At 43.1% G+C, this 24,902-nt stretch overlaps 1 protein-coding gene across 1 annotated transcript; it reads left to right on the forward strand.

The window, feature by feature from the left end:
- Positions 1-1,755: 1,755 nt before the first annotated feature.
- LOC121514539 (zinc finger homeobox protein 3-like) lies at positions 1,756-17,722 on the forward strand. Its single transcript, XM_041794687.1, has 11 exons — positions 1,756-2,751; positions 2,838-3,376; positions 4,036-4,249; positions 4,891-4,986; positions 7,010-7,146; positions 7,297-7,407; positions 8,895-9,054; positions 9,162-9,682; positions 9,725-13,969; positions 14,093-14,749; positions 14,869-17,722. The coding sequence occupies exons 1-11, from the start codon at positions 1,854-1,856 to the stop codon at positions 14,983-14,985; spliced, it is 7,695 nt and encodes a 2,564-aa protein (XP_041650621.1). The 5' UTR covers positions 1,756-1,853; the 3' UTR covers positions 14,986-17,722.
- The last annotated feature ends 7,180 nt before the right edge of the window (positions 17,723-24,902 follow it).

Genomic DNA, 24,902 nt, shown 5'->3' on the forward strand with positions numbered 1-24,902 from the left:
TGTCAGTCAGAAACAGAAGAGGAAGGGCTCCATTTTTTAAAGAAAGCCTTTGTGCTGATGCAGGATTGTGCTGATGATTCAGAATAATTTTAAATCTCATTATTTCATATATCTGATATTTACTGATTACCTTGAATATTTATGGCTATTATTCATGTTTCTTAAAATGTCATTGACCTTTGTTTAAATCTAGTTTAAATGATCTATTTTGCCATAAAATACAATTGTGAAAAATACACTTTTTCTTTATTTTAATTTCTTCTTTTTCACTGCAGGATTACTGACCATGCTTGCATTATGATTTCAGAAGAAAACTACTTCACTTATTTTATTGCTTATTCCTGAATTGTTGTTTATGCTTTGAGTATGTTTCTTTGTTGTATAAAACGTAAAATGAGTGAAAACAACATCTTATACAATACTGAAAGGTCTAAACAGTAAACACTGCAACACAACACCACAAACAAATGTTTAAAAAAAATTAACCACACATTCAAATCACACCCACCTGAAATCTCAGCTCAGTTGTTTTTTCAGTCTAAATAAGATGAAACAACAGCATTTTATTGTGTCCCTCCCCTGTGTTTGCATTATGAGTTGTTAGATGGCTCCTGATGAACAGAGATCCCCTTTCCTCACATCTCTGCACTAATGAACAGCTGAAGATGTAGAAACGGATACACTGGCTTTAAAAATTGTTCTTTTATCCGCTTTTATCTAAGTGTGGCAATTTAGTGGAAGCCCTTTAGCTCACAAGCGTTCAGTTCTTTATTTAATCCTATCCCCTGAGGAATATTACAGACCTCCTGCGTAGCCTTTACCCGCATTCCTCTACCTAGTTTAGCACTCATGCTATTGATTTTCCCATTAAGAGCTAACGCTAACCCCTGAGTAACCAGCCTCTGTATTGCGCATTGTGAAAGCAGTATTGAACAGATGCTATCCAGGGACTGTAATCAATGGCCTCCACTGTTATGCAATATTATTTACATGACTCGTGTTTCATTTTCTTCTCTTTTTCTCTTTTGCTCCCTCCTGTGTCTGTCTGCCTTCTCCTCTTCCTCTGTATCTGAAATGCACAGGTGGGGTAGCGATGCGTGGCAGCTGTAGCCTCTGGAATGGACAGCAGTGAGGGAGGAGGAGGGGATGGAGGGGGAGGAGAGGAGAGAGATGCTGACCTCAGTCCCCAGGCTTTATCTCTTCCTCTCCTGACCCTGGCGGTCAGTCCTGAGCAGGGGTCATCCTCTCATACCTCAGCCACGGCCCCTGCCAAAGAGCCCCCAACCCTGCTTCAGCAGCAGGAGGAGGAGGGCGCAGGGGGGTCACAGGCTAGAGAAGAGACCCAGGAAGGGGAGCAAAAAGAAGGAGGCAGAGATTCACAGGAGAATGGAGTGTGTCAAAAGCAGGGGATGAAGGAAGACTTCGAGGAGGGATATCTGTCAGGGCAAAGGAAGGAAGAAGGGGAGATGCATGTAGGTGTGGGAGAGGCGTCTGTTACAGTGGGCCTTCCAGCAGCCCTGAACGGAGAGGAGGAAAAGGAAGAGGAGGAGGCCATCTCAAACCAAAGCCAAACCAAATCCAAATGTTCTTTATTATTACCTCAACAGAGCCAGCACAGCTCTTCTTCCAGCACTGCAAAGGCCAGTGGCACACTCGACAGCAAAACAGCCGCCTCTCCAAAGCCCTCCCCTTTTCTTTCCACCTCTCCAAAGCACTTCACTTGTCCATATTCCTCTTCTGCCCTGCTGAGCGAGACAGAGGTAAAAGACATTAAGGGAGATCAGGGCTGGATTTCTGGGTTTCCTCAGAGCTTTAAATCCCAGCAGTCTACTCTGGCTTTTCCACTGGCAGGTATGGAGCCTGCTAGTACACCTGCTGAGGATGATGGGCCGGCAGGGGTTTCTCACTCTTCCATTTCCAATGGAGATGGTGCCAAAGCTCCAGAACCAAATGACAGCCAGCTAGACACAGAGGTGGATGATGAGAGGGACAAAGAGGGAGAGAAAGATGCTGTCCACAAAAACCTCAACCAAGACCTCTCTACTAATTCACTGACTAGTCACATGACCATAATGCACTCACGCAATTCCTGCAAGACGCTGAAATGCCCCAAGTGTAACTGGCACTACAAGTCGCAGCATACACTGCAAGTCCATATGAAGGAGAAACACCCAGAAACAGGAGGCCAGTGTGTGTGCAGCACTCCAGGGGGAAAGTGTGTGTGCGGAGGAGCAACACGAGACGTATGTGGATATTGTAGTTCGGGGAAACCCCATCCTCGCCTGGCCCGTGGTGAAACCTACGCCTGTGGCTACAAACCCTACCGCTGTGAGGTGTGTGACTATGCTACCTCATCAAAAGGCAACCTCAGCATTCACATGCAGTCAGATAAACACCTGAATAACGTTCAAAACGGGGGACACTCAAACAGTCACCTGCCCACTTCTCAAATTGCCAACAACAGCAGCTCCTCTAATGGTCACACAGTAGAAGAGCCTGCTTACAAGCTCCCACTCTCTATTCCTACGCCTACAGTCCAGCCTGCTAAGCTCACACCACCTGCACACTCTCACTCTCATGGTAAGCGGTGGCGGTGTGATGTGTGCGACTATGAGACCAGCATTGCCCGCAACCTGCGCATACACACCACCAGCGAGAAACACACACACAACATGCTGCGGCTACAGAGAGGTTACTATCTGTCTCACTGTAGAAGCCTTGCCCCACAACTTAAACACCTACAGAACACAGGTGAGTCATGCGTTTTATCTCTCGATGCTGTCCAAAGTAAAAGTTTGAAAATTGTGTCATTCTTACAGGGTTTCCCTCTGTTTTAGGAGCTGAACTCTCCTTGAATATGCGACTGACCAGTCAGCAGGTTGCAGAACAGCCAGTCACCCTTGGGTCTACACTGACTCCCTCCCCCTCCCCATCTCCCTCTCCACCACCAGCCCCATCTCTCTCCCCCACTGGACCACTCTCCCAGGGCGTGTTTCAATGCCTTGTCTGCTCCTGCTTTTCATCTGACAGCTTAGAGTCCGTTGAGCAGCACCTGAACACCACACGCTCTCTACCACAGTCTGAGTGGTGCTCCCTGGTTGCAGGTGGCTGTCACTGCAGGCTGTGCGGCTACACCACCCCGCTGAGGGCTAACTTCTCCTTACACTGCCAGACTGACAGACACCGCACCCGCTACCAGCTTGCTGCTCACCTTCAGGAGGGTGGAGACAGGGGTCAGGAGGGGGCTGCTCTTATTGCTAAGGGCAACCCTGTGCAGCTGAGGTGCAACCTATGTGACTATGTGACAAGCAGTTTGGAGAAGCTACGAGGACATTCCCTCAGCTCACACCACAAGGCCAGCGTCCGGGTTTACAGAGTCAGTGCTCCATCTGTTTCTCCTTGGCCTTAACCAGTAACTTTTAGATTAAAAATAAGGGCTGTCAAGATTAATTGCATTAATAGTGATTAATTAAGGTCCACAATCAGAGCTGTTTAAAACAAAAAAACCCAACAACAACAACAAAAAAATAATAATTTATATATAATTTATTGCATTCTTTAATGTCCCTTTCAGCACACTTTGGTAAAGCCATTGCAGCGTCTCCCTGCAGCCAAAGTGATGTAGAATAAGTCCACCACTGCTCCTTAATGTCCCGTCACTTTAAAAAGTCACAGACAGCTCAGTGGACAAGCCAAGTCATTTGTACCTCTTGATATCAAACATTTACCTTTTCACTGTTACCTTTTCACTACCAAGTTCCTTTCTCTCTGGTTAAATTCATGTTATAATCTCTGATCTGCCTATAAAAGCAGATCTGTATCCAAACAGGAAGTCACTTTTGAATGCAAAGTAGTGTAATTTTAAAATGTGCTTAAAAAGGATGCAGTAAATGGAATTCTGAGATTAATTGCGATTAAAATTTTAATCTCTTGACAGCCCTATTCAAAGTTAATATCTGTATCAAAGAATATGATAATCGTGCTTATATCTAAATGAAAATCTGTGAAATTTTCTCCTTTCTCTTTTATTCTCAGTTCCTGCAGCAGTATGATGGGGAGGTTGATGGTGGTTCGTGGCTGTTCCATTGTCTCCTATGCAACCACTCATCCTCTTCTAAACTCCAAGTCCTGAAACATAGTCAAACCCCAACCCATCAACAAAGGGAAGGGCTACTACAGCTGCAGCCTATGGGTGGTGAGGAGCTGGCAGCCATTTTCACCATTAGGAAAAACCCTGATGGTGACCAAGGTGAGAATGCGAGCTGTGTGGGTGTATTTAATTTCATGTGTGGGCTGCATCAGTGAGCAGACAGGGGATTGAGATAAAAAAAAAGTGAGAGAATGAGTAATGGTTGTTGCTGAGGTATTGATCAAGTAAATTGATTTGTCAATACACATCCTTGTTATATCCCCAATAACCCCTGACAACAGCTAACTAGCACCTGCTAATCAATGAACCAATACGAAAGTCCTGGACAAGAATGGGAGAGCGGGAGGCTGGTACGCCTGCAGTCAGTTAAAGATGAAACACGTAATTGACAAGTCTAGAGTGCTAGCACAACGTCTAAAATGAGTGGTTCATCACTTGAGTCGTGGATTCAGTGCATCCAGTAATTTGTCTCTGTGCTGATTAAGACTTATTGAGGTGAACTGATGCGCTGTGAGTTCATATTACGTCTACTCCACCTCTGAGGAGAATCTAATGGAGAATCAATGATTAATCAATAGTGTATGGATGCACACAAGAAGAACGAAGTGTGGCCCTAAGACATGCGTCTTTTTGAAAGATGCTGTCTAGAGAATAATATAAACTGCAATTAGCCTAAGAGTTTGTGAGAAAATATTGTATGCAGGTCGATGTTTGTCTAACAGTTGTTTGTCTTGTCTCAGGAGAGCTCAGTGAGGATATGGAAACTTCCAGAGAGATCACTACTGGTCATTTGGACACAACCAAAGACAAAAGTATCTTGATTTCCAAGAAAACAGGTATGACTGCTTTTATGTTGATTACAATAACATTTTAGTAGACATGGTAAAACTTCAATTAAAAGCACAGGCTTTTATTTATTTTTGTCCATAGGCGGAGCAAGGGGGTGGCTTACAGTGCTGAAACCCTTAATGTTTTCTCAAAAGCCCCAATCTTTTAGGCTGGTGTAAAGTATTTTTTTCTGCTTAGTGTTATGATTAATAATTGCAAGAAGAAATCATTTATAGTATCCAAATAGATGTGGAATTTAATTCATGAAGGCACATGGTATAAAATCAAACTTTTTTAAGAGCTTATATTACAGTATCAAAAATAGGTGAACATCAAATTTGATAAAGTTTTCTGTTTTTATTGAAAATATCTCTAAATCCAAAACCCCACAGTTTGCTTTTTATGTTCATTTTAAAAACAAATGTAGTGCCATGTGTAAACTTTTCACTGAATTCACACCCTTTCCATGTTATGTACATTTTTAAAAAAGTAATATCCAACAGTTTTTCCCCTTTTTCAGGCAGAAGAAGTGAAAATTATTGATCTTTAATACAGTGTATTATGGTTTTAGAATGATGGGCTCATTTTGAGAACTGCATTTAAAATAAATGATGTTGGCTGTAACGGATGCTTGTTTAAGATGGAACTGCATCATGTTGGCCCAAAGATGTATACTTTTGTTAATATTTCAAATATAAATTTGTATTAAAGATAGATTGAAAAATAGTACAAATAACACTCCAATGAGTAAAAACTTACTGGGGAAGCATACTCCAGGACCCTCCCAAGTTTTGGCTAAGCCCCTGATGTTAAACACTTCTTGCTCCTCCTGTGTTTCAGTCTATAAAATGACCCTACCATTATTATTTGGGGCAGGTGTCAACACAAGACAGACCTTTGATATATTCAAACTAGGGATGCACCATATTGGAACACACTTTAAGGTTTGAGGATAAACAAAGAAACAAACTTGAGTCTTTAAAAAACCTTTAAAGAGTAAAGAATGAGGATGAATATAGAAAAATACCTCAAATTACATAGGTCTGTTGGTCCGGCCTAAAACGTCACTATTTTCTTGGTATAAATGGACAACATTTACAGTCAGTATACAGTATGCTGATATTCACAGCCAAAATATCAGATGAAATATCAGCAGAAATTTTGATATCTGCCTTTTCTGATATTTGCCTTTCTAAGCTAATATCTGCTGATACCAATATCAGGCCAATAATATTGTACATCCCTAATTCAAACTGAATCCATTCACAGTGTAGATGAAAGGTAATACTTTTTAAAATTTACATCAGAATGCTGTGTTACAATAAAAGGATACTGGTAAAAATTGTAATGTGTGAATCTCCAGCTAGCCAGCTTTCTCACAGCTAGTACACATAGTGACATTAGTCCGTCTTACTTGGAAAAATGTTGAGGTCGAGCCTTAGTTTGTTGCTGCTTTTTCTCTGCATTTTTGGTTCCCAAACTAGTACAACACTTAATGTCAAGTGCCTAGAGGGCTTTACACTGCAAAGAATCAAATCTTAGGAAGTGGATTAGACTAATTTCAAGTCAAAAATGTTTCATTACACTTATGAAACAAGCAATATTTACTTGTTGAGTGTCGTGAATTGAGATACACCAATTTGAATAGTACATCTCATTTAAAGAGTACAATTTTGCTTGTTTGACAGGCAGATATTTTTCACTTATTAAAAGCCATGTAGGCCTTATATTTCACCTGTTATTAATGGAAACAGGATACTTGATGTGCCGTGTAAGCAACATTTTGAATGAAATAAGAATGCTCTGATATTTTAGACTTAAAACTAGACAAATTCTCTTCCTAAGATATTTTAGTTTTTGCAGAATCTTTGTCAAAACATACAGCAATACCAGGCTAGTAAAAGGGACTAAAATTGAGATTAGCTTTTATTTGAATTTTTACTATGTGCCAGTTAACTCCAATAACAGTACAATGATGGATGGAATGACCAGTAATCAAAATCTCTTGACATGTTTTTATCTTATTTTAAGCAGAAAATAAAGAGGAGGAAAACGAACTGAAGGAGTCTTTGCCCTCAGTCAAGCGTTCATCCTCCGGATATGAGGAACTGGAAATCGCCATGTCAACCAAACGCCCCAGACTACACCAGCAAAATGAGAACCAGCAGGTGAAAAAATCTTAATAGTCACGTAAATTTTGTTCAGTGTTTGTAATACAACAAAACCAAGCATGTGTTTGCTGTCTTGCAGCTACTAAATTTAACCCTTTAACCATTACTTTGACTTTTTTCTTTTTTTCCCCCTCGTTACTGTCTTAGACTGTCCAGTGCCCTTTGTGCCAGGTTAAACTTCCATACAAACACCTAGAACAGCATCTAACACATGTGCACAGTGTTGCCCAGGACTGTGTAGACAAGCTCATCAGCACAGTAAGTGTATGCAAGTGTGTACTTGTTGTATTTGCGTTTGTCAGGAAGCAAAAGAAAATGAGAAGGCAAAGCGATGGGGGAAGGGGGGAGAGTGAAATGTAGGGAGACAATTCCATTAAGAAGGCACCAGAGAGAAAGGCAGCGCTTTTTTTAATGCATGTTTAAGTAGCTCCCCGCTATCATCTTTGATGCAGCCGAGCATTCTGTGTGTATGTGTATGTGTATCTTTTAGAGTGGAGGAGAAAGGGTTTGACTGAGTGAGTGAGGGAAAAGCCAGTCTTTCTATAATGCATGTTTAAGTAGCCCTCTATTACCAGAAGTGCAGTCAAGCTAAAAAGGGGCCCCCATGCTTTTTACTGTGTCTCTCAACTAACAAAGACTGGTCATCTATCCACATCACCATCCTCCATCTCCCTGGCCCGTATGCTAAGTGGCCTTTGTCTCTTGCGCTCTTCGCCTCCACTTGACTGACTGCTTTTCACCCTTTCCTCCCTCTGCTGTCCCTTTCCCCTCCCTCAAGCTACTCCTATCATTCCTATTCAGCCATCTCTGCTCTGGCCCCTCCCTTTCTGTCTCTCCAAATTTCTTATGCGTTACCCCTCCCTTACTCAGTCTCTCTCTGAAGCAGTTTTTTGTTCATTGCCCCATACTTCCTCACTCCCTCGCCCTGCTCCCTCTCTTTTTCATATTCTACAACCCTTACCCCTCCCAATCTTCATCCTCCCTCCTTCCTTCTTACCCCTCCCTCACTCTCTCTGATAGTAATTGAGGTTCATTAATTCAGACTGAGGTGATGATGGCCATTATGTACCTTGCTTTCCAATTACGCTCTCTAGATTAAGCCTGACCTTCAGTTTTCTCTGCAGTGTGTGTGTGTGTGTGTGGTTGTTCTTCTCTTTTTCTCTTATGAAGCTGTTATGCAGAGAAAACTCTTGTCATGTAAATCTCATCTTTAGCTGTCCGCTCTTTCCTTAGGGTAGCTAGCTGTTCACATAGATATAGTACTTGGTCTCAGTGCTTGAAGCTGTGGAGATGGAGGTTTTCTATATGAAGAATGATTTTGAATAAATTCATTATTCAGCTCAGTAAAGTTTTATTAAACCCTTGGGGCATGTTGAAGGGTGTCATAGGAGCTGAAGGGCAGAACCTGCATATCTCGGCCATATACTCTTATAACAAAATTGATGTGTCCTGCTGTCTACTCTGCTGTGCAGGCAGGTGCAAGATTTAAAGATACACTCACAAATTCACAGTTGAATGTTTAATGATATTAGGACAGGGTGGGCAGACACTCAATTTTTATACATGTTGATGTTTGCTTGCTATTATGCAGTACAATTAAAAATGTTTTATTCATGATGTTGGATTGAAGGGGTGTGTTTACAGCCACCATTTCTTTTAGCTTTACTGACAAAATAATGAAACCTGAAGATAACTGGTAAAGAAAAAAACGACAAAACCTTACAAACCATCTTTTTGTCTTACAGGTCACACCATTAATTGAGCAACTGCCACCTCTGGTGCAGACAGAACCACTACCAGCTTTGTGTGTGGATGAAAGTCAGACAAACAAAATCCCCAAGAGTAACAGTGAAAATTGTTCCAATTCTGCTACCATTGCCCCTGTTGATTCACAGAAAGACAAAGGTTGGTTTAAAATGCACGACGGAACCTATCATCATTTAAATATGATAAATACAATCATGTTGAAGTAATTTTTAGTTCACTAATCACTTATTTTGTGATCTCTGCAGGTATTTCAGCTGAAAACTCTGAAGGAGAAGTAGCTGCACCCAAAGATGTCACGGCCCTACTCACCCCACCCCTTGAAGACAACACTACTCACCATTCTAATGGCAGACTGGCTCCTCAGTCCCCAACTCAGATTCCCCCCTCTTCTCCACCCGGCTCCCCAGCCAGCGACCCTCCTCCCCTTTCTGATCGCCATGGTTACCGTTTTCGTTGCAGCAGGTGCAGCCTGGCGTTCCCCACTCAGGAGAAGCTCCAGCTGCACTGGCAGTACCATGCCATGAGGGCGGCGACAGAATGCCCCGTCTGTTCGAGACAATGCCGCAGTCAGGAGGCTCTGCAGAGACATATGCAGAACACACACTCCCAACTTGACAACACACAGGGGCAGAATACACTCCTACCCCCTCCTCCTACTCAATACATGGAGCTTAATAAGAGTTCCTGTCAACAAGATTTAAGTTTATCACCTCAAGTGGGTCAGGAAGCAGGAGAGGCTGAAGATGAGGACATGGAGGAGGAGGAGGAGGAGGAGGAGGAGGAAGAGGAGGAAGAGGAAGCACCTGACATAGATGGAAAGGAAGAAACAAAAGAAGTAGTTAAATTTAAGGAGAGGAAGGTGGCTGGTGAAACTGAAGGGAGTGAGGAAGAATTAACTGAGCTAGAAAAAGGGCAACATGAGGAGATCATATCAGAACCGAGCTCCAGCTCTCCTGTCAAAAAGAGCTCCAACCCCACAATGGACCGCTACCTTGATCCAACAAGACCCTATAAATGCACAATATGCTCTGAGTCTTTTACCCAGAAAACCATCCTTCTGGTCCACTTTAATTCTGTGTCCCATCTTCATCGGGCTAGACGAGCCCTTCAGGACTCTGGCACAGGTGCTGCTGCTTCTGAGGCACCCCGTGGCCCAGATCCCAGACCATACCGATGTCGATTGTGTGGTGTGGGCTACAGCCAGAGCTCTACGCTGGACATACATCTTCGCTCTGTCCTACATCAGACCAGAGCTCGTGCCGCCCAGAATTCAGCACCACAGATCCCAGCATCCAGCATAGCTGCTCCTGTGACAGCCTCTACAACTGCTACTCAGAATGCTACCACCAGAGAAGAAAAAACATCCAGCAATTTGCCCCTAATGAAGAGACCAGATGTAGTTGGCTGTTCAAGCTCATCGTCAGTTGTCTCTGGATTACCAACTGAAAACCAGGCAACCACTCTCAACACAGGTGACAACCCGCAGGCTAAAAAGAGAGTGGCAGAGCTTTTAGCATCTAGAAACCAGCTAATGCTACTTCAACAGCAACAATTAGCTCATGCTCAGGCACAGGCCCAAGCTCAGTTACAACAGCACACAGCCCTGCTCCAGTCCCAGTTAATACAGCACCTTCCTTTAGGCCCAGAGAATCTTCTCAAACATTTCCCCTTGGCACCAGAAAACTTGCTCACTCTGCAGCAACAACTTCTTCTTCCCTTTTACTTGTCCGGAGACATGAAGCTTACCCCAGAGTTAGCTGTGAAGAACCAAGAACTTGGTCAGCCGATAACTGACGATTCCATCCAAAATGTTCAAGCAGAGGCAGAACCTAAGAGGGACTCTCAGCCCAAAATAACTGAGAAACAAATACAGAGACAAAATTCAAACCCTGCTTTTAGTCAACCTAAGGATCATGTGCATTGTGAAGTCATTGCTGGAGCAGGTTGCAGTGGATCCTCTTTAAACCAGACAGAAAGACAACTCAACAGTTCAGGCCTTGAAGAAGAAAAAGAAGAAATGCCTGTCGTAACTATTAAAATTGAGAGTGAGAAGAAGGAGACAGATCCTTCATGTAATGTTCTTAGCCTGCAGTGTCCTCCTCCTAGAATCCCATATGCTGCTGTAAATGGGGAGCCTCTTAGAGCACTGCTGCAGAGTTATGGCTTTGAGTTGGCACTGCAATATATACAAAGTAGACACAGACACCAGCAACAGATATCAGCTCATATGATACCCACTACTCAAGCATGCTCTGATAAGGAGAAGGAAGTGTTGCCAGACGAGGAAAGAGACAAGGTTATTGGATTACAGGATGGAAGGATGGAGGGCTGCAACAATAATAATGATGGAGCACAAGTCAACAGAGGGATTGAAGACTTGCCACAAGAGAAAGGGCAGAAAAAAGATGAGGAATTGCCGAAAAAAGAGAAAGAATGCTGTGATCATGGAGAGAAATGTAGACATTGTGGCAAGTTCTTTTCAGATGCATTGATTTTAAAAAGTCACCAAGAGTACATTCACAGGTCTCTTTTTCCCACGGATGCATTGGAGAGGTTTTCCAGAGAATACAGGCAGCAGTATGACCAGATGTACCCCCTACAGCCAAAATCTGCAGAAGATTTAAGTACCTGCCCCCAGGCTGCAACTCCAGCTTCATCTTCGGACTCAGAACCAGCAGGAGAACCGGTGAAGCCCCAAGTTAAGACACGTGCTCCCTCACCTGTACCCTTAGTTTCAGAGCCCATAACTAAATCATGCACACCAGCCACAGACCCATCACCAACTGCCCCTCTGCCTTCTTCTCCAATACCTTCTCATACCCAGGATTTCCATCAAGAGGCACTCAACCCAAGCACATCTGCAACAGCAACTGCTCATACCACATCCCAGGCTACGGCCATACCTCTTCCATTACCAATGCTTCCCCTTTCATTGCCTCAGCTCCCTATGCCTTCACTAACGTTGCCTAAACTCCCCCTACCACCCATTCCTTTTCCAATGGAGCTACCCCTTCTCCCTCCAGTTGTAATGCAGTCAGTAGCTCTGCAGTCTAAGCCTTGGTTAGACTCAAATGTTAATCCAGAGTTGGCAAAACTCTACCAATCTCAACTGAACCAAGCAGCACTGCTAGGTCAACAGCCACAGCTTAATCCAACTTTGGTACCTCAGCAATCTCAGCTCAGCCCAGCTTTGCAAATTCAGCCCCCACAGCTAAACCCTGTGCTACTGGGTCAAAAAACCCAACCAAACCCTATACAAACAGGACAGCAACCCCAAGTCAGTCCAACAATACTTGAACAGGGTAAAAGGACCCGAACACGAATCACTGAGGAGCAGCTGATTGTTTTAAGGAAACACTTTGACATTAACAGCCTTCCCAGTGATGAAGAGATCAACAAGATGTCTTCTTTGTGTGGTCTGCCTCATAAAGTCATCAAACACTGGTTCCGCAACACCCTTTTTAAAGAGCGCCAACGAGACAAGGATTCTCCTTATAATTTTAATAATCCCCCTGTCACTGCCCTGGAGGAGTCTAGCAAAGAAATGGCTCAAACCCAGCCCTTTTCACTTTCCCCATGTTCTCTGTCCCCAAGCCTTCCAGCTAACAACTCCCCACAGCCCCAGACAGCGGACATCCAGAGAGAAGAGCTCCATAAGGGAAGGCGCTCTTCTCGCACCCGCTTCACAGAGCAACAGCTAGAGACCCTGCAGGGGGTGTTTGAGGCCACACCTTACCCTAGAGAGGAAGAATATGACAGGTTATCTGCTCTGCTTTCTCTTCCTAACAGAGTCATCGTTGTGTGGTTCCAAAATGCTAGACAGAGAGCTCGCAAAAATCAAGATCGGGTGACTGATGATGGACTAGAAGGGAAGAATCATTGTGACAGCACTTACAGACATAAAAATGGCTGCAACAATAATGAGGATGATGACAACGATGGTAACAGCTGTGGGGAGGGGCAACAAAGTGAATCGCACAATGAAAACTCCATGGATCTCACATATGAGTACTACACCCACCCTGATTCACCTTTCGTTGATTCTTCCTCCCCCTGCCCAGAGAGTGAGCATCCAACAGACAAGGGTGAACCAACACCTGTTACTAGAAAACAAGAAGATAAAACAGTCCCCTCTCTGGAGAACAAGAATACAACTCTTGGCCAAACTCAAAGCAAAAATTCAGATGTAGATATTCAGAAAAAGGACATTGCTCTGGCTTTAAAAACGGGGTCCTCTCCAAAATCTGAACCCAACCTGCAGCCTGAAAATACTGCAGAACGACCTGCTGCTTGCTCTTCCTCCTCACAAAAAATGGAACCCACCAGCCTTGCAGCTCATTCCAGCCAGGCGCCATTACACAGCCCCCTTTCTGATCAAACTTCTGATCCAGCACCAAGCCTCCCTGCTCCTCAGGAGCCTGAAAAGAGCCACCTACAGATGTCAGATTCCAGCTCCAGCCTATCCAGTGACGTTCAACCAAAAAAACAGCTTCAACCCCAAACACAAGCTCAATTCCAGTGCAGTCTTTGCCCAATGTCATTGCCATCATTCCAGTTGTGGCAGGAGCATCAGACAAGGCACTTGCTGGCTGCTCAGTCCCAGGTCCAATTTCTCCACTCTGGATTTGCAGATAGATCTATGCCTTATATGATGCTCCACCCAAACCATACCCTGATGGCCAGCCAAATGCTTTCAGGAGCTATACCCCAAATGCACCCTAACCCAACACATCCTATGATGTCACACTTGAACAGCATACAAATTAAGAACACATTCTCTGATCACTCAAGTACCGCCCTGACCAGCCTCTCTCAAAGTTCCCTGACAAACATAAAACAGAACTCAAAAATTTTGTCAGAGAGCAGTTTTGAAAGCCAGAGGAGTGGTAGAGAAGTTGAGGAGGAACATCGAAGGGATAAGCGCCAGAGAACCACCATCACCCCAGAGCAGCTGGAAGTGTTGTATCAGCGTTACAGCATGGACTCCAACCCCACCAGAGGTGTCCTGGAAAGTATTGCACGTGATGTAGGCCTCACACGGCGCGTGGTTCAGGTATAGTATGAATGTCCGTGGTGTTTAGATATTTTAAATGTTTCTTAAAGATACCAATACAAATAACTCAAAAGACATTAATGCTTTCTGTCGTTTTAAAACATGGTGGTCTTTCATTGACAGGTGTGGTTTCAGAATACACGTGCCAGAGAGAGAAAAGGACAATTTCGTTCCGTGGGGCCAGGATCCAATTTCAGCTTGGGTTTCAACCACTTGCGCTGCCCATTTTGCAGGGCCCTGTTTAAGGTGAAGAGTGCTCTGGATGCGCATATGAGGTCACGGCACTGGGCTGAGGCTGAAAGAGCAGGTTATAACTTATCAATGAATAATGGATCCAGTGGGCAGATCGGGATGGCTATGTCATCTATCGTGGATAGGCCTGGCCCATCTGTCTCCAATCCAAAGCATGGCTTTGCCATCAGCAACAAGGAATTAATTGTTAGGCCACCCATGAACTCCATGTCCTCAAACACTGATTTAAACAACCCGGAGGAGGAGGATGACTATGAGGAAGATGAAGAAGAGTACCAATGTGAGGAGGGTTCCAGTTTGGCAGACCAAGGTTCTCTAAGTCCTGAGGGATCTGGGGGTCCAGGTGCAGAGTGGGATGACACACAAACTCTGCAGCAGCAGAACCAGCAACAGCAACGCCAAAGGACACAGATGAGCCACTACCAGATTCTCCAGCTCAGAGACTTCTACAGAAGCCACCGTAACCCCAACCGACATGAGTGTGAAGCACTTGGCCAGGAGTTGGGACTACCTCACCGTGTGGTGCAGGTAAATGATCTAAACATTTACACAAAATATTTCAGATTGAAAAACAGTTATTTCATTAAAATAAAATTGTTTTTTAATAACAGATAATGACCTTTTTTATAAAATATCAACCTTTGCAGGTGTGGTTCCAGAATGCCAGAGCCAAGGAGAAGAGAGCCAGGAGCCTGAGTTCTGATGCTGCAGAGAGAGAGCAGGCCGAGCTGTCCGCAGGGGCAGGGGAGAGAGACAGAGCTTAGTGAGGCAGACTACAGTCCCTTTGTTTCCTTCTTTCACACCCTTCTTGAAACCCCTCCTGCTCCTGTCATCAACCTCTACAAGTTCCCTGCCCACCTTGCTGCCAAACCTGTTACCTGAACACCCCAAAGATGCAGACCCCCCTTGGCCCAAAGAGAAACTCTCAACTCCCAAGTGGGAGAGAGCCCAAACCAAGTCCTCTCTACAACAGCTTTTCTCTTTTCATATTCTTCCAAAACTCTTTCGTGGTCTGTACTTCCTTGCCCCTCTAACCTGTCACACACCTTACTACAACCAAACACCACCTTGTTAAACCAACCAGATGCCACAGAGGCCAAAGAGCATTCTCCAAGTATGTGACCTCACTGCCCTGCTAGACCTGCAGTCTACCTCTCAGTCTGCATGACAGACTCACAGTGGGCCCTCCAACAGACAGTGCTAGATGACTAGCTGTGTAGCATGTAGTACCAGTCTGTCAGAGGCTGGAAAAGAAATTGTCAAAGAGATTTAGTGTAAATAGAGAGCTCCAAAAGATAAACTTGAAGAAAAACAAAGCTGTTAACGGTGAAACAAGAAAAAAAGACTGAAAAATATCCTTGAAATAGATGGAGGTATTCGCATAGAGCTTTTGTAAAGACTGACTCAGATTCCAAAGCTCGTAACCAAAATTTTACATGTCTGAGGATTTAGTTTTAACATGTTTGTTTTCAATAACAAACTGCAGAGCTGACGTCTGTATGGTGAATGGGGGACAAGTGCTGCTGGCATATGTAAGCCTAGTACCAAGAGACTGACATGGTGCTGGAATGCAGCTTCACCCTCCACAAACCAATGATGAGTCTTCTGTTGTACATGTACACCTTCTATGTTTCTTTAGTGGATAACAGCCCAAATAGCACAGAACGAAAAAGGCCAGTTTGTCATGAAATTGGCAAACTATTTTTTATAGCACTCAACCATTATACTGTTTATGAAAACTTTAACCAAACTCAAATTTACATTGTGTGTGTTTAGTAATAGTTTCTTGATATAAATCTTACGGATTGAGATGAACTGTCTTGCTTCGATATAATAGTGTCATGATAATGAAAAGATTATGACAGCTTTGATATGTTCAGGCAAGTTAACTTACTGCCTTTCTGTTCTATTTGAATATACCAATGGCTGACCAATGTTATGTGATTAATGTAAAGCTTTCTATGCTCAGGTCAACAGCTCAACATGGCTCCACTTCTAATGTGATCTTAATACCAAACTTTTCTGTTTTTAAAACAGAGGAGTTGAGGTTTAACTTTGGTCTAAGTATTACAAAATATCTACAAAAACATCTCTGTATTTCAAAGATCTGAGCTTTTCACCTCTGAGTAATAGATTGTTACAAAAACCTTATTGAAACTAAAGTGTTTAATAGTGTGAGGGGTAAATGTACAGTATTTAGCTTTTGTATGGTTGACTCAAGACTTCATTGGATGATTGAGACATAGCTCACTTTTCCACTTAAAGATAGGGAGCTACTGCGCAAAGCGGAGAAAAACTTTGGATGTTATTGATGTTATTTTTGTACACTTAATTTATTTTTCCTCCTTCTTCTTGCCTACCTGCTTCCTTCATTTTGTCTCTACCTTTCTTCATGTGTTAATTTACAACCAGTCCTTATTCTTACTGTAATAATGATAATATAACAATAATAGCTAAACAATAATTAATGCTTTAAGACAAAAATCCAAAGACGTGATAATACTTTAACCATATGACCTACAAAAATAAGCGCTACTGTTTACTTGATGATGTATTGCTGTTTTTAAAGAAGGAAGGAGTCCCTATATCTAAGCTACTGTTTTCTGCCTCTCATAAGCACACTGGAGACTGTAACCAAAACCCCAAACTAGAGCCATGGCAGTCTGTAATATAGCGGTTAAAGAGTTTTACTTCTCTTAAGAAATGTTGCAGTTTATTTTTTCCTTTTTTTTAACCATAGTGTTAAACTTCAGCCCTTAAGGATGTCCAGTTTGCTGCTAATGTACTGTAGTTTCTAACGATACTGTAGAAAGATGCATGCTCTGATCGCTTTATCACTAGGCTTTAATGACTACAAACTGTAATGATACCTGTGATGCTGTTGATAAACTGCTCCTCTGTTATTTTGTTGAAAACAAGTGGATATGTGGGGCTCAATTCCATCAGGTTTGTTTTTCAGTATCCCAATAATTACCCCCATTTAGAGGACAAAAAATCAAACCAAACCCTCAACTCTATGTTGTTAGTCTCTCTGTGTTGCAATGTCTCCTGTCAATATGTCCAGCTGTAACAGCTTTGCTGAACTCTGACATCACAACTTACTTTCCAAAGGATGTGGACTGACTAACTCCTTTAAGTTTTGTTCTTAAACTAACCAATGTTTACGACAATACCAATGAGCTTTCTTCTGTACAGGAATGTGCATTCCAAATACCACTAGGCAGTTTTTGTATACTGATTATTTCAAATTTATTTTCTCTCGTATTCTCTTGCTCTTAGTGACTGTAATATGTACATACTGAGGTCCTCTATGGTGAAGGGACTCTGTTATCTTTAATGTAGGTAAAACTATTCTTTTCCTTTTTCTGGATATATTGTTGCCATAGTGATGACCAAAAAGATACCTGTGATGTGCACCTGTCCTTATGTCCTGCTCCAGTGGTTTAGTGTGTCTCTATACTCTTCCCTTTCCCCAGTTCTCCCCTCTGTGTGTGTTTCTCTTCCTCGTTCCCTTCCTCCACTGAGCTAAATAAAGTCTGCTTTGGTGCATGTTCTGGTCTCATCCCTTTGGTCTGACTGAGAGAAGCCATTTTGTGAATGTTGTGGTATGTGCGTGTGTTTGCATATTCTAGGTTGAAGGTGCGATGGTGGTTTTGTCTGGCTGGAGGCTTTTGATGTGCAACCGTGTGTGTATGTGTGCACAGCAGTGTGTGCAAGGCGTTTGGTGAATGGTGCTATGACCTCTGGGGTCACTTCATTAATTACATCTCTGACATTCAGCCAGATGAGTTTCCTTTGTGACTAAATGATATGATGAATATTAACGACCTCGGATGAATTACACTGCTGCTTCTGCTGCTGCTCCTGATGATAATGTGTTTTACGACTCTAGGAGAGAGGGGACTGAAATTGCACACTACAGCACATTTAGGATGCAAAGATTTTCATATGCAACCTTTCAAAGACCACAACATATGTTGGTAAAGCATTTTTATTAGTTTGTCTTGTTTTTGTAAAAAAGTGGTTGTCGAGATAACTTGCCGGAGAGGAAAAACTGCAGTACAAAAGCGTTTTCCTTGTTCAGAGTGTAAAGTGCAAACTGGTACAGTACCTGCTCCTTGTTCTCCACCTGCGCATTTTCCAGATAACAATTACACATAAATTTACCAACAGAGGAAACATATTTGTGAAACAGTTCTGATTAAGGTTGCCGAAAACAGACTAACAAATACATGGAGAGAACAATAGCAAAATAAACACAAAAGCTGCTTGAGATAGCTTTGCAGCTGATGATATCCATCTTAGAAAGTCATCCTGATAAAGTGATCCCCCACCATTTCTCCTTCTCCCTGTCCTCCCCCTCTTAATCAAATGAGTACTGTGCAGCTGGTGGGGTTGCGGCAAAAAGGGGTACGAGTGTGTGCGCAGTGGAGGTGGGAGGGGGCACTGAGGGATGGCGTGAAATTATTGCCTGCTGGTGTATATGTGTCGCTGGGGGTAGTAGGGTAGAGTAGGGGGTTGGGTTGGGGTGGGGTGTGGGGGGGTGTAATGTCATTGCCTGCTGGTGTATCTGTAGTGGGGGCTCATTTAGATTTAGATTGGTTATGTGAGGAGAGAGCTGAAAGGCCAGCTCATGTTTATGCATGAATCCAAAGCATGCTGCTGTGGTGGAGCCCCGAGTTAAAGAGACAGAGCTGAAATACATTCACACCTTTAGACACAGCTCTGCTCCTTTGGATAAAGCTTCAGTGGACGCTGTGCTATAAGATACAGTTCAATCAGTGTGTTTGGATGAGGCCTGTTTGTTGCATTGTCTGCAATGCAATCAGATAACAAAACAAACAAAACAAAACAAAAAAATCCAAAAGAACAACACCCCAAAACAAAAAAAGGGTCAAATTTTACTTTAAAAACATGACAAGCATTATCCATTGCGTACCTGAATCCTGATTGTTGGCTCCGTATTCTCAACAGCTGATGCAGAGCTGCACACACTACATGAGTGCTTCCCACATTACACTGACTGGAACGCCAAGAGTAATCAGTAAATGTCTTTGAAGGAGAGTTTGTTCAGCACTTCATCAGGTATAAAGTGGTTTTTATTTGGAAATGTGGTCCCTATCCATCTTTTAAATGACTTTTTAATGGTCGTCACACCATCCTAATCAATCATTTGGCAGAGCTAGCCTGCAAGAGCAAATATACTCTATATATAATTCCTACATTCTGCTGCTAAAACTGACACTCTTTGCCTCCATAGGACTATACAAGAACAGTGAAACTGCCTTTTTAATTATGTAAACTTTCAATTATCTTTCTGAGTTACTGGTTACCTGTTCTGTTTTCATATTATATAGCCTACAGTTTTTTGGAGATTGTTATAAAATGACGTCTGGTTGTACTTCATAGAATTTTTTGGGGGTGTCCACTTATTCAGGCCTTCACTTTTTTTGTTGACCCCTCACCATCCCCCATCCACACAAGCACACCCCTGTTGGCCCCCCGTCAGTACTTTACATCTATAATGAGATACAAATACGCATCAGCAGGACAGTGTCTACGCCACGCGTCACTGTGTGAATATTACTCACACTTATTAGCTGGATTATGTTAATCTTTACACTCCCTGCTCACAGACAACAGACTCCCCATGATATGGGGGTGGTCACGGCAGTAAGCGTGTGTTATCGTTTGTGTATGTGTAGGGGTGTGTGTGTGTGTGTGTGTGTGTGTGTCGGAGTGATTGCAGTGTTGTCAAACTGATCTGCATGTGAAAGGGCGGTCTAATTACATCACTTATGCAAATGAGAATTGCATGTATGCACACACATACATACACACACCACAGACAGCTTACCACTAAGGTCAAAAAGATGAGAGTGTGCTATCCTCTTTTGGACTAACATGGGATGGCATCACCACCTGTCAGAGATAGACTTGTTTTAACTCGGTACACAGAAGTCGCATTTGATGTTTTGATACATGCTGTCATAAAAAGTATAAAGAAAAGAGGTTGGGTCAAGCACACAGAGGACTAAAGCACTTAGACTATTATTGGGAAATGTCCGACCACATATCCACTGATTACTCTTTTTTCAGACTGAAACATTGATAGTATGCCTGTTCGAATGATTGATTGAGTCTGACACATTTTAATTACGCCCAAATTAAATGAATCGGCTGGTGGACTATAAAACATTGCTATTTAATAACGAGCCCCTCCATTTGCCTTTTTTTCCCTTGCTTCATCCAATCCCATTTTGGCTGCCCGCACCAAATAACCTCTCTCCATTTAATGATATGCAAATGAATTTTCATGAACCCCATGATCCCATGCGATGATTAAACTGAGATGACATTAGCTGCCATGCTGCTGCCACTGTCAGTGTTTCTGTCTGCCTTCTTTCTCCCTCCCTATCTCTACCATCTTTCTTCGTATCCACGACAACGGCCAACTGGTGATATTAAGGGAGTTTATTGTCACCATCCCCTTATGAATTTGCTTTGTGAGCGACGACATTCTGTGTGAATCCAGTGTTATTTCAGAGAAGTTTTTCTAGTGGCTACAAAGATGGAGCATCACAGAGAGCAGTGTTGGTTCCCACTCCTGATGTTAAAGTGGAACAACAGACATAAAAATGTTACAAAATATATATACAAAGATGGTATTACAATAACATCATATAGGTGATTTAGTATACTTCCACATATCTTCATTTTCCACTTCCAGTCCTCCCCTCCCACTGTTCCGTTTCAGTCTGGATCCCGCTCCACCTCTGCTGTCGTTTATTGTACTCCATTTGCATAATGAAGCCCAGGCTTAATTAAGATCCCACTGGAGTCTGGAGCCAAGGATGAAGGAAAGAAGGACGAGGAGAAGGGGAGGGAGATCCAGCGTTCCTTAGCTTATCCGCACGTGTCCAAATAGGAGGCACAATTTAAGGGGGGAGAAAAGCGTTGACAAGCGATTAAATCGCTAATTATGATAGGCTGTTAGAATTAGTGTGTGGCTGTTAATTAGCTGCAGATGAGATGCCCAGACAGTTGCCCGCCCCTGACGACTGCAGCACCCTCCTTGACTGGCAATAGAGAAGCACAGCTTGACACCCCGATGATGATGCCAACACATCCCTCCCTTTGAGGGGATATCCCTTTAAGAACATCCCAGGTGTGCAAGTGCAGAAAGAGCCTCTTCATCATTCTTGTCCACCCACTCCCACTGTTCTTCGTTAAGCACAAAATTCCTCCTTTTTTCTTCTCTATATCCTCAATCATTTTGCTTCTTTCTCCTCTTCTTTTCTTCTTTGTAAGGAATGGTACGATCCCTTCTGTTTTATTTTCAATGGGCAGCAGCTTCTTCCAGTGCAGTAGTTAGCACTGGAGTTTGCATTAAGAAAACAGAGTTACACATAACTCCAACCCAGTTATACTTGTGGTTTGTCTTGCTTTGATTTTTTTTGGTCTATATTTCTCGCACTTTTGTACATCTTATTGCGGTGCTCATGGACGCCTCCTTATTTGCGCTTGGCATGATGCCATCTCTGTTCCTGGCATCTCCCTTGGGGGGTTGACGTCGCCAAAACATTTAAGGTATCCTCTGCTCACCGTATGGAGTTTTCTGTTCGCAGATGCGTTATGCTGGCTTGGCAGCATGCCATCTTTCATCCGTGCCCTTGCCGCCCCTGAAAAGATGCCATCACAGAATCGCGGGCAACCCGTGTCTTAGCACCTCATGTTGGCTTTGTCCAAGCAAACAAACAGTGATTTGCGGCAAATCCTCAGCGGTGAGTCTCCTTGTCTTTTAATAAGATAGTTCTCCGCCGAATGCTATGATTGCTCCGGGTATGCCCCGACTGTAGGTTGGCATGGTGCCCGCTGGTTGGCATGCTGTGGCTGGCACTGACAGAAAGAAAAGTTGGAAATAAATGGAATGTAAAAAAATTCCACCGCAATACTTCTAATGATCAATGATTATCGTGAAATAACACCTTACGATTTTGTAAAACCATCCCTTTCGCTCTTCAACATTCTTCTGTGCTTCTCTTGATCCATCCTGAGTCATCCTCTGTCTGTTGGAATCTTGCACTCCTCTATGTGTAGCATTCCTCTGCTATTTTCTATATCTTCCTTCTCTATCCGCTCCGTTTCCTCCAGCCCATTGTGCCCATGCCAGGATGGCACCATGGTAGTAGCATGGAGGGCTGTTTCTCTTCCATTTTTATTCCCTTCGCCCCTTCGCCCATACCCATGCCCACCCCCGCTCAAGTCCTGACTGGATGGCACTGTGCCAACCTGCCACCGCCATCGCTCTCATTTGTAGCTCATCCCTCCGATGCCCTTCCCCCTGTCTCTACATTTCCATTCCTCTCTCTTCTCTTCATTCCATTCATTCACTTACTAAATCATTCACCCCCTCTGTGCGTATTAAATGCTGCTTTTATAAATATACGTTACTTGAACATCTCATATAAAACATCATTTGTTAAAAAAGACTACCGATTTGCAAATTGGTTGTCTTTGTTGTCATTTGGGAGACTTTTTTGGCACCTGAAGGAATGCTGCCCTGAAGGTAATTACAGCAGCAGTAACTTATTCCACTGAGACAAGAATAGAGAGACAGGAGAGACCCGAGTTTAGAGAAAGCTTGTTTTGTTTTAATTAACTTTTACCAACCCCCACCATGTGTGCTTCATTTCACAACTCTACAGGGCTTATGCAGGTTGTGCTTGTTCATGCCAATACACACACCAGACAGCAAAACGACCCATCTGATCATCAGGAAATCAACGAGTAACATTGACCTTCCCCACTTTACTAAAGTGACCCTTGCTCACTAATTTTTCTTCTTTTTTTCCCCCACCTCTTTCAAATCTCTCATGCCAAACAAAAGCTGCCAGTGGTGGAGGTTTTAAGCAAATACTCTCATTAGTACACAAAACATAATGAATATGTAAATGAGGTGTGTAATTTATGCATAGGCTGAGAGACTTTTTCTCGTTTTAGTCCTCCATTGTATTCACTCTATTTTTATCCAATTTCCTCAAAAAAAGGAAATAAAAGGAAAAAGAAATCACTCTTAACATAAATTTTCCTTATTTTCTTGCAGCACATCCTGTGAATGAATCCATGGGAAACCTTTTTAGGTTTCCCCTTATCCTTTTTTTCATTTATTCTCTTTTTACACATTTCTTTCTGCCTGTTACAATAGTTTGTTGGGTCTAGTCTCTTAGAGATTCTTCTGTGTTTGCTTCGTTCTGCTCACAGCCTATCGTCTCCAAAACAAACCCTGCAGTGACGCATTAAACCAACAACAGAGTGTTTGATCAAGGTCTTTCTTCCAGGAATATGAATACTGAATAATCCATCCATTAAATCACAACCACACTTGACTGTGTTGTATGCTGCTTTTTTCTTTTGTCCCTCTGCAGCTGTGTCGATCTTGATGTGTGGTCCAAACTGTGTGGTATATTGAAGCATGTCCTGATAGACGGTGAGTAGCCTTGCTCCTGTCTAGGATAAACACCTATAATACTCTGGCTCCCTTGGCAATCACCATAGCAACAAACCATGGTACCCACGTGAGTTGCATAATAAGATGTTCCCCAAGACCATGGACCATAAAGCGGTGACAAACTAGATACATGAAGCAATGAATGTGAATCAGAAAATACCCATCCAAATGTCAAACCTCACCTCTAACTCATTCCAAAACAATCTTTTCTATTTATCAACAGGCATCCCTCAGACACACATGCACCTTCTCGCTGTCTCTCCAGACCTTAACAGGTGCTGATGAGCCGCAGTCAATGATTGTAATGAGCTATCGATCACCGTGGGAAAACAGAGGGACAGAGAGGGGTGAGGAAGGCAGGGGGAACCAGAGGACACACACACAAGCACGAGGAGGTGGACTGCCAAGGAAAAAAAAAAGAAAACTTCAGATGAACTAAATGGAGACAAGCTAACCAAGACAGAGTATCAATACTTGCTTTAATCAAGTCCTTATCTCCTTTTGTTCTGCTTAAAATAGAATTTATGGGGAAGTGCTTTCTGCCAGTGCAGGTTAAAGGGAACTGATCAGCACTAAGCTGCTTCTGGACCACCTGATCTGCTCAGGATGACCATGCAGACATGCTTGTCATGACCGAGTCCAGATGCCAGCAAATGCCACTGACGCAGTATCTCTATTTTCCTCTCTTTTGTGCTGTGTGCATGGAGTGGAGGCAGACAGCTTTAGGGAAGGGGGAGGTGCGTTGTGTGTGTGTCGTGTGTGTTGGCTGGCGTTTCGGATAATGAAATGCAGCAGGGAACAAAGAGCTGGGGGCCCCTATTCTCTGTGCTGCAGCTTCATTTTCACTCCCGTCAGTCTATGATTCTTCCGTACCCTCTTTCTTGTGTACGTGTGTGTTTGTGTTTGTATGCGCGGTTTGTTGTGTGTACCTGTGCCCCCCTCCTTCCTCCTGTTAGTATTCTGCATGGCAGATCCCCCTAATGTAATAACTGTGTCTGCATGTCTAATTTACAGCAGGAGAGAGTAAATAGCCTGTGGTTAATTACAGTACGTGTATGTGTATGTGTATGTGTCTATGCGTGTGTCTACATGCGCGTGGGTGTGTCAGAATGATTTATGAGTTGCAAATAGCTACACCAGTGGCCCGTTTCTCCTCACTTAGTTTTTAAT

This window comes from Cheilinus undulatus, linkage group 9 (assembly GCF_018320785.1).
Source record: "Cheilinus undulatus linkage group 9, ASM1832078v1, whole genome shotgun sequence".
Lineage (NCBI taxonomy): Eukaryota > Metazoa > Chordata > Actinopteri > Labriformes > Labridae > Cheilinus > Cheilinus undulatus.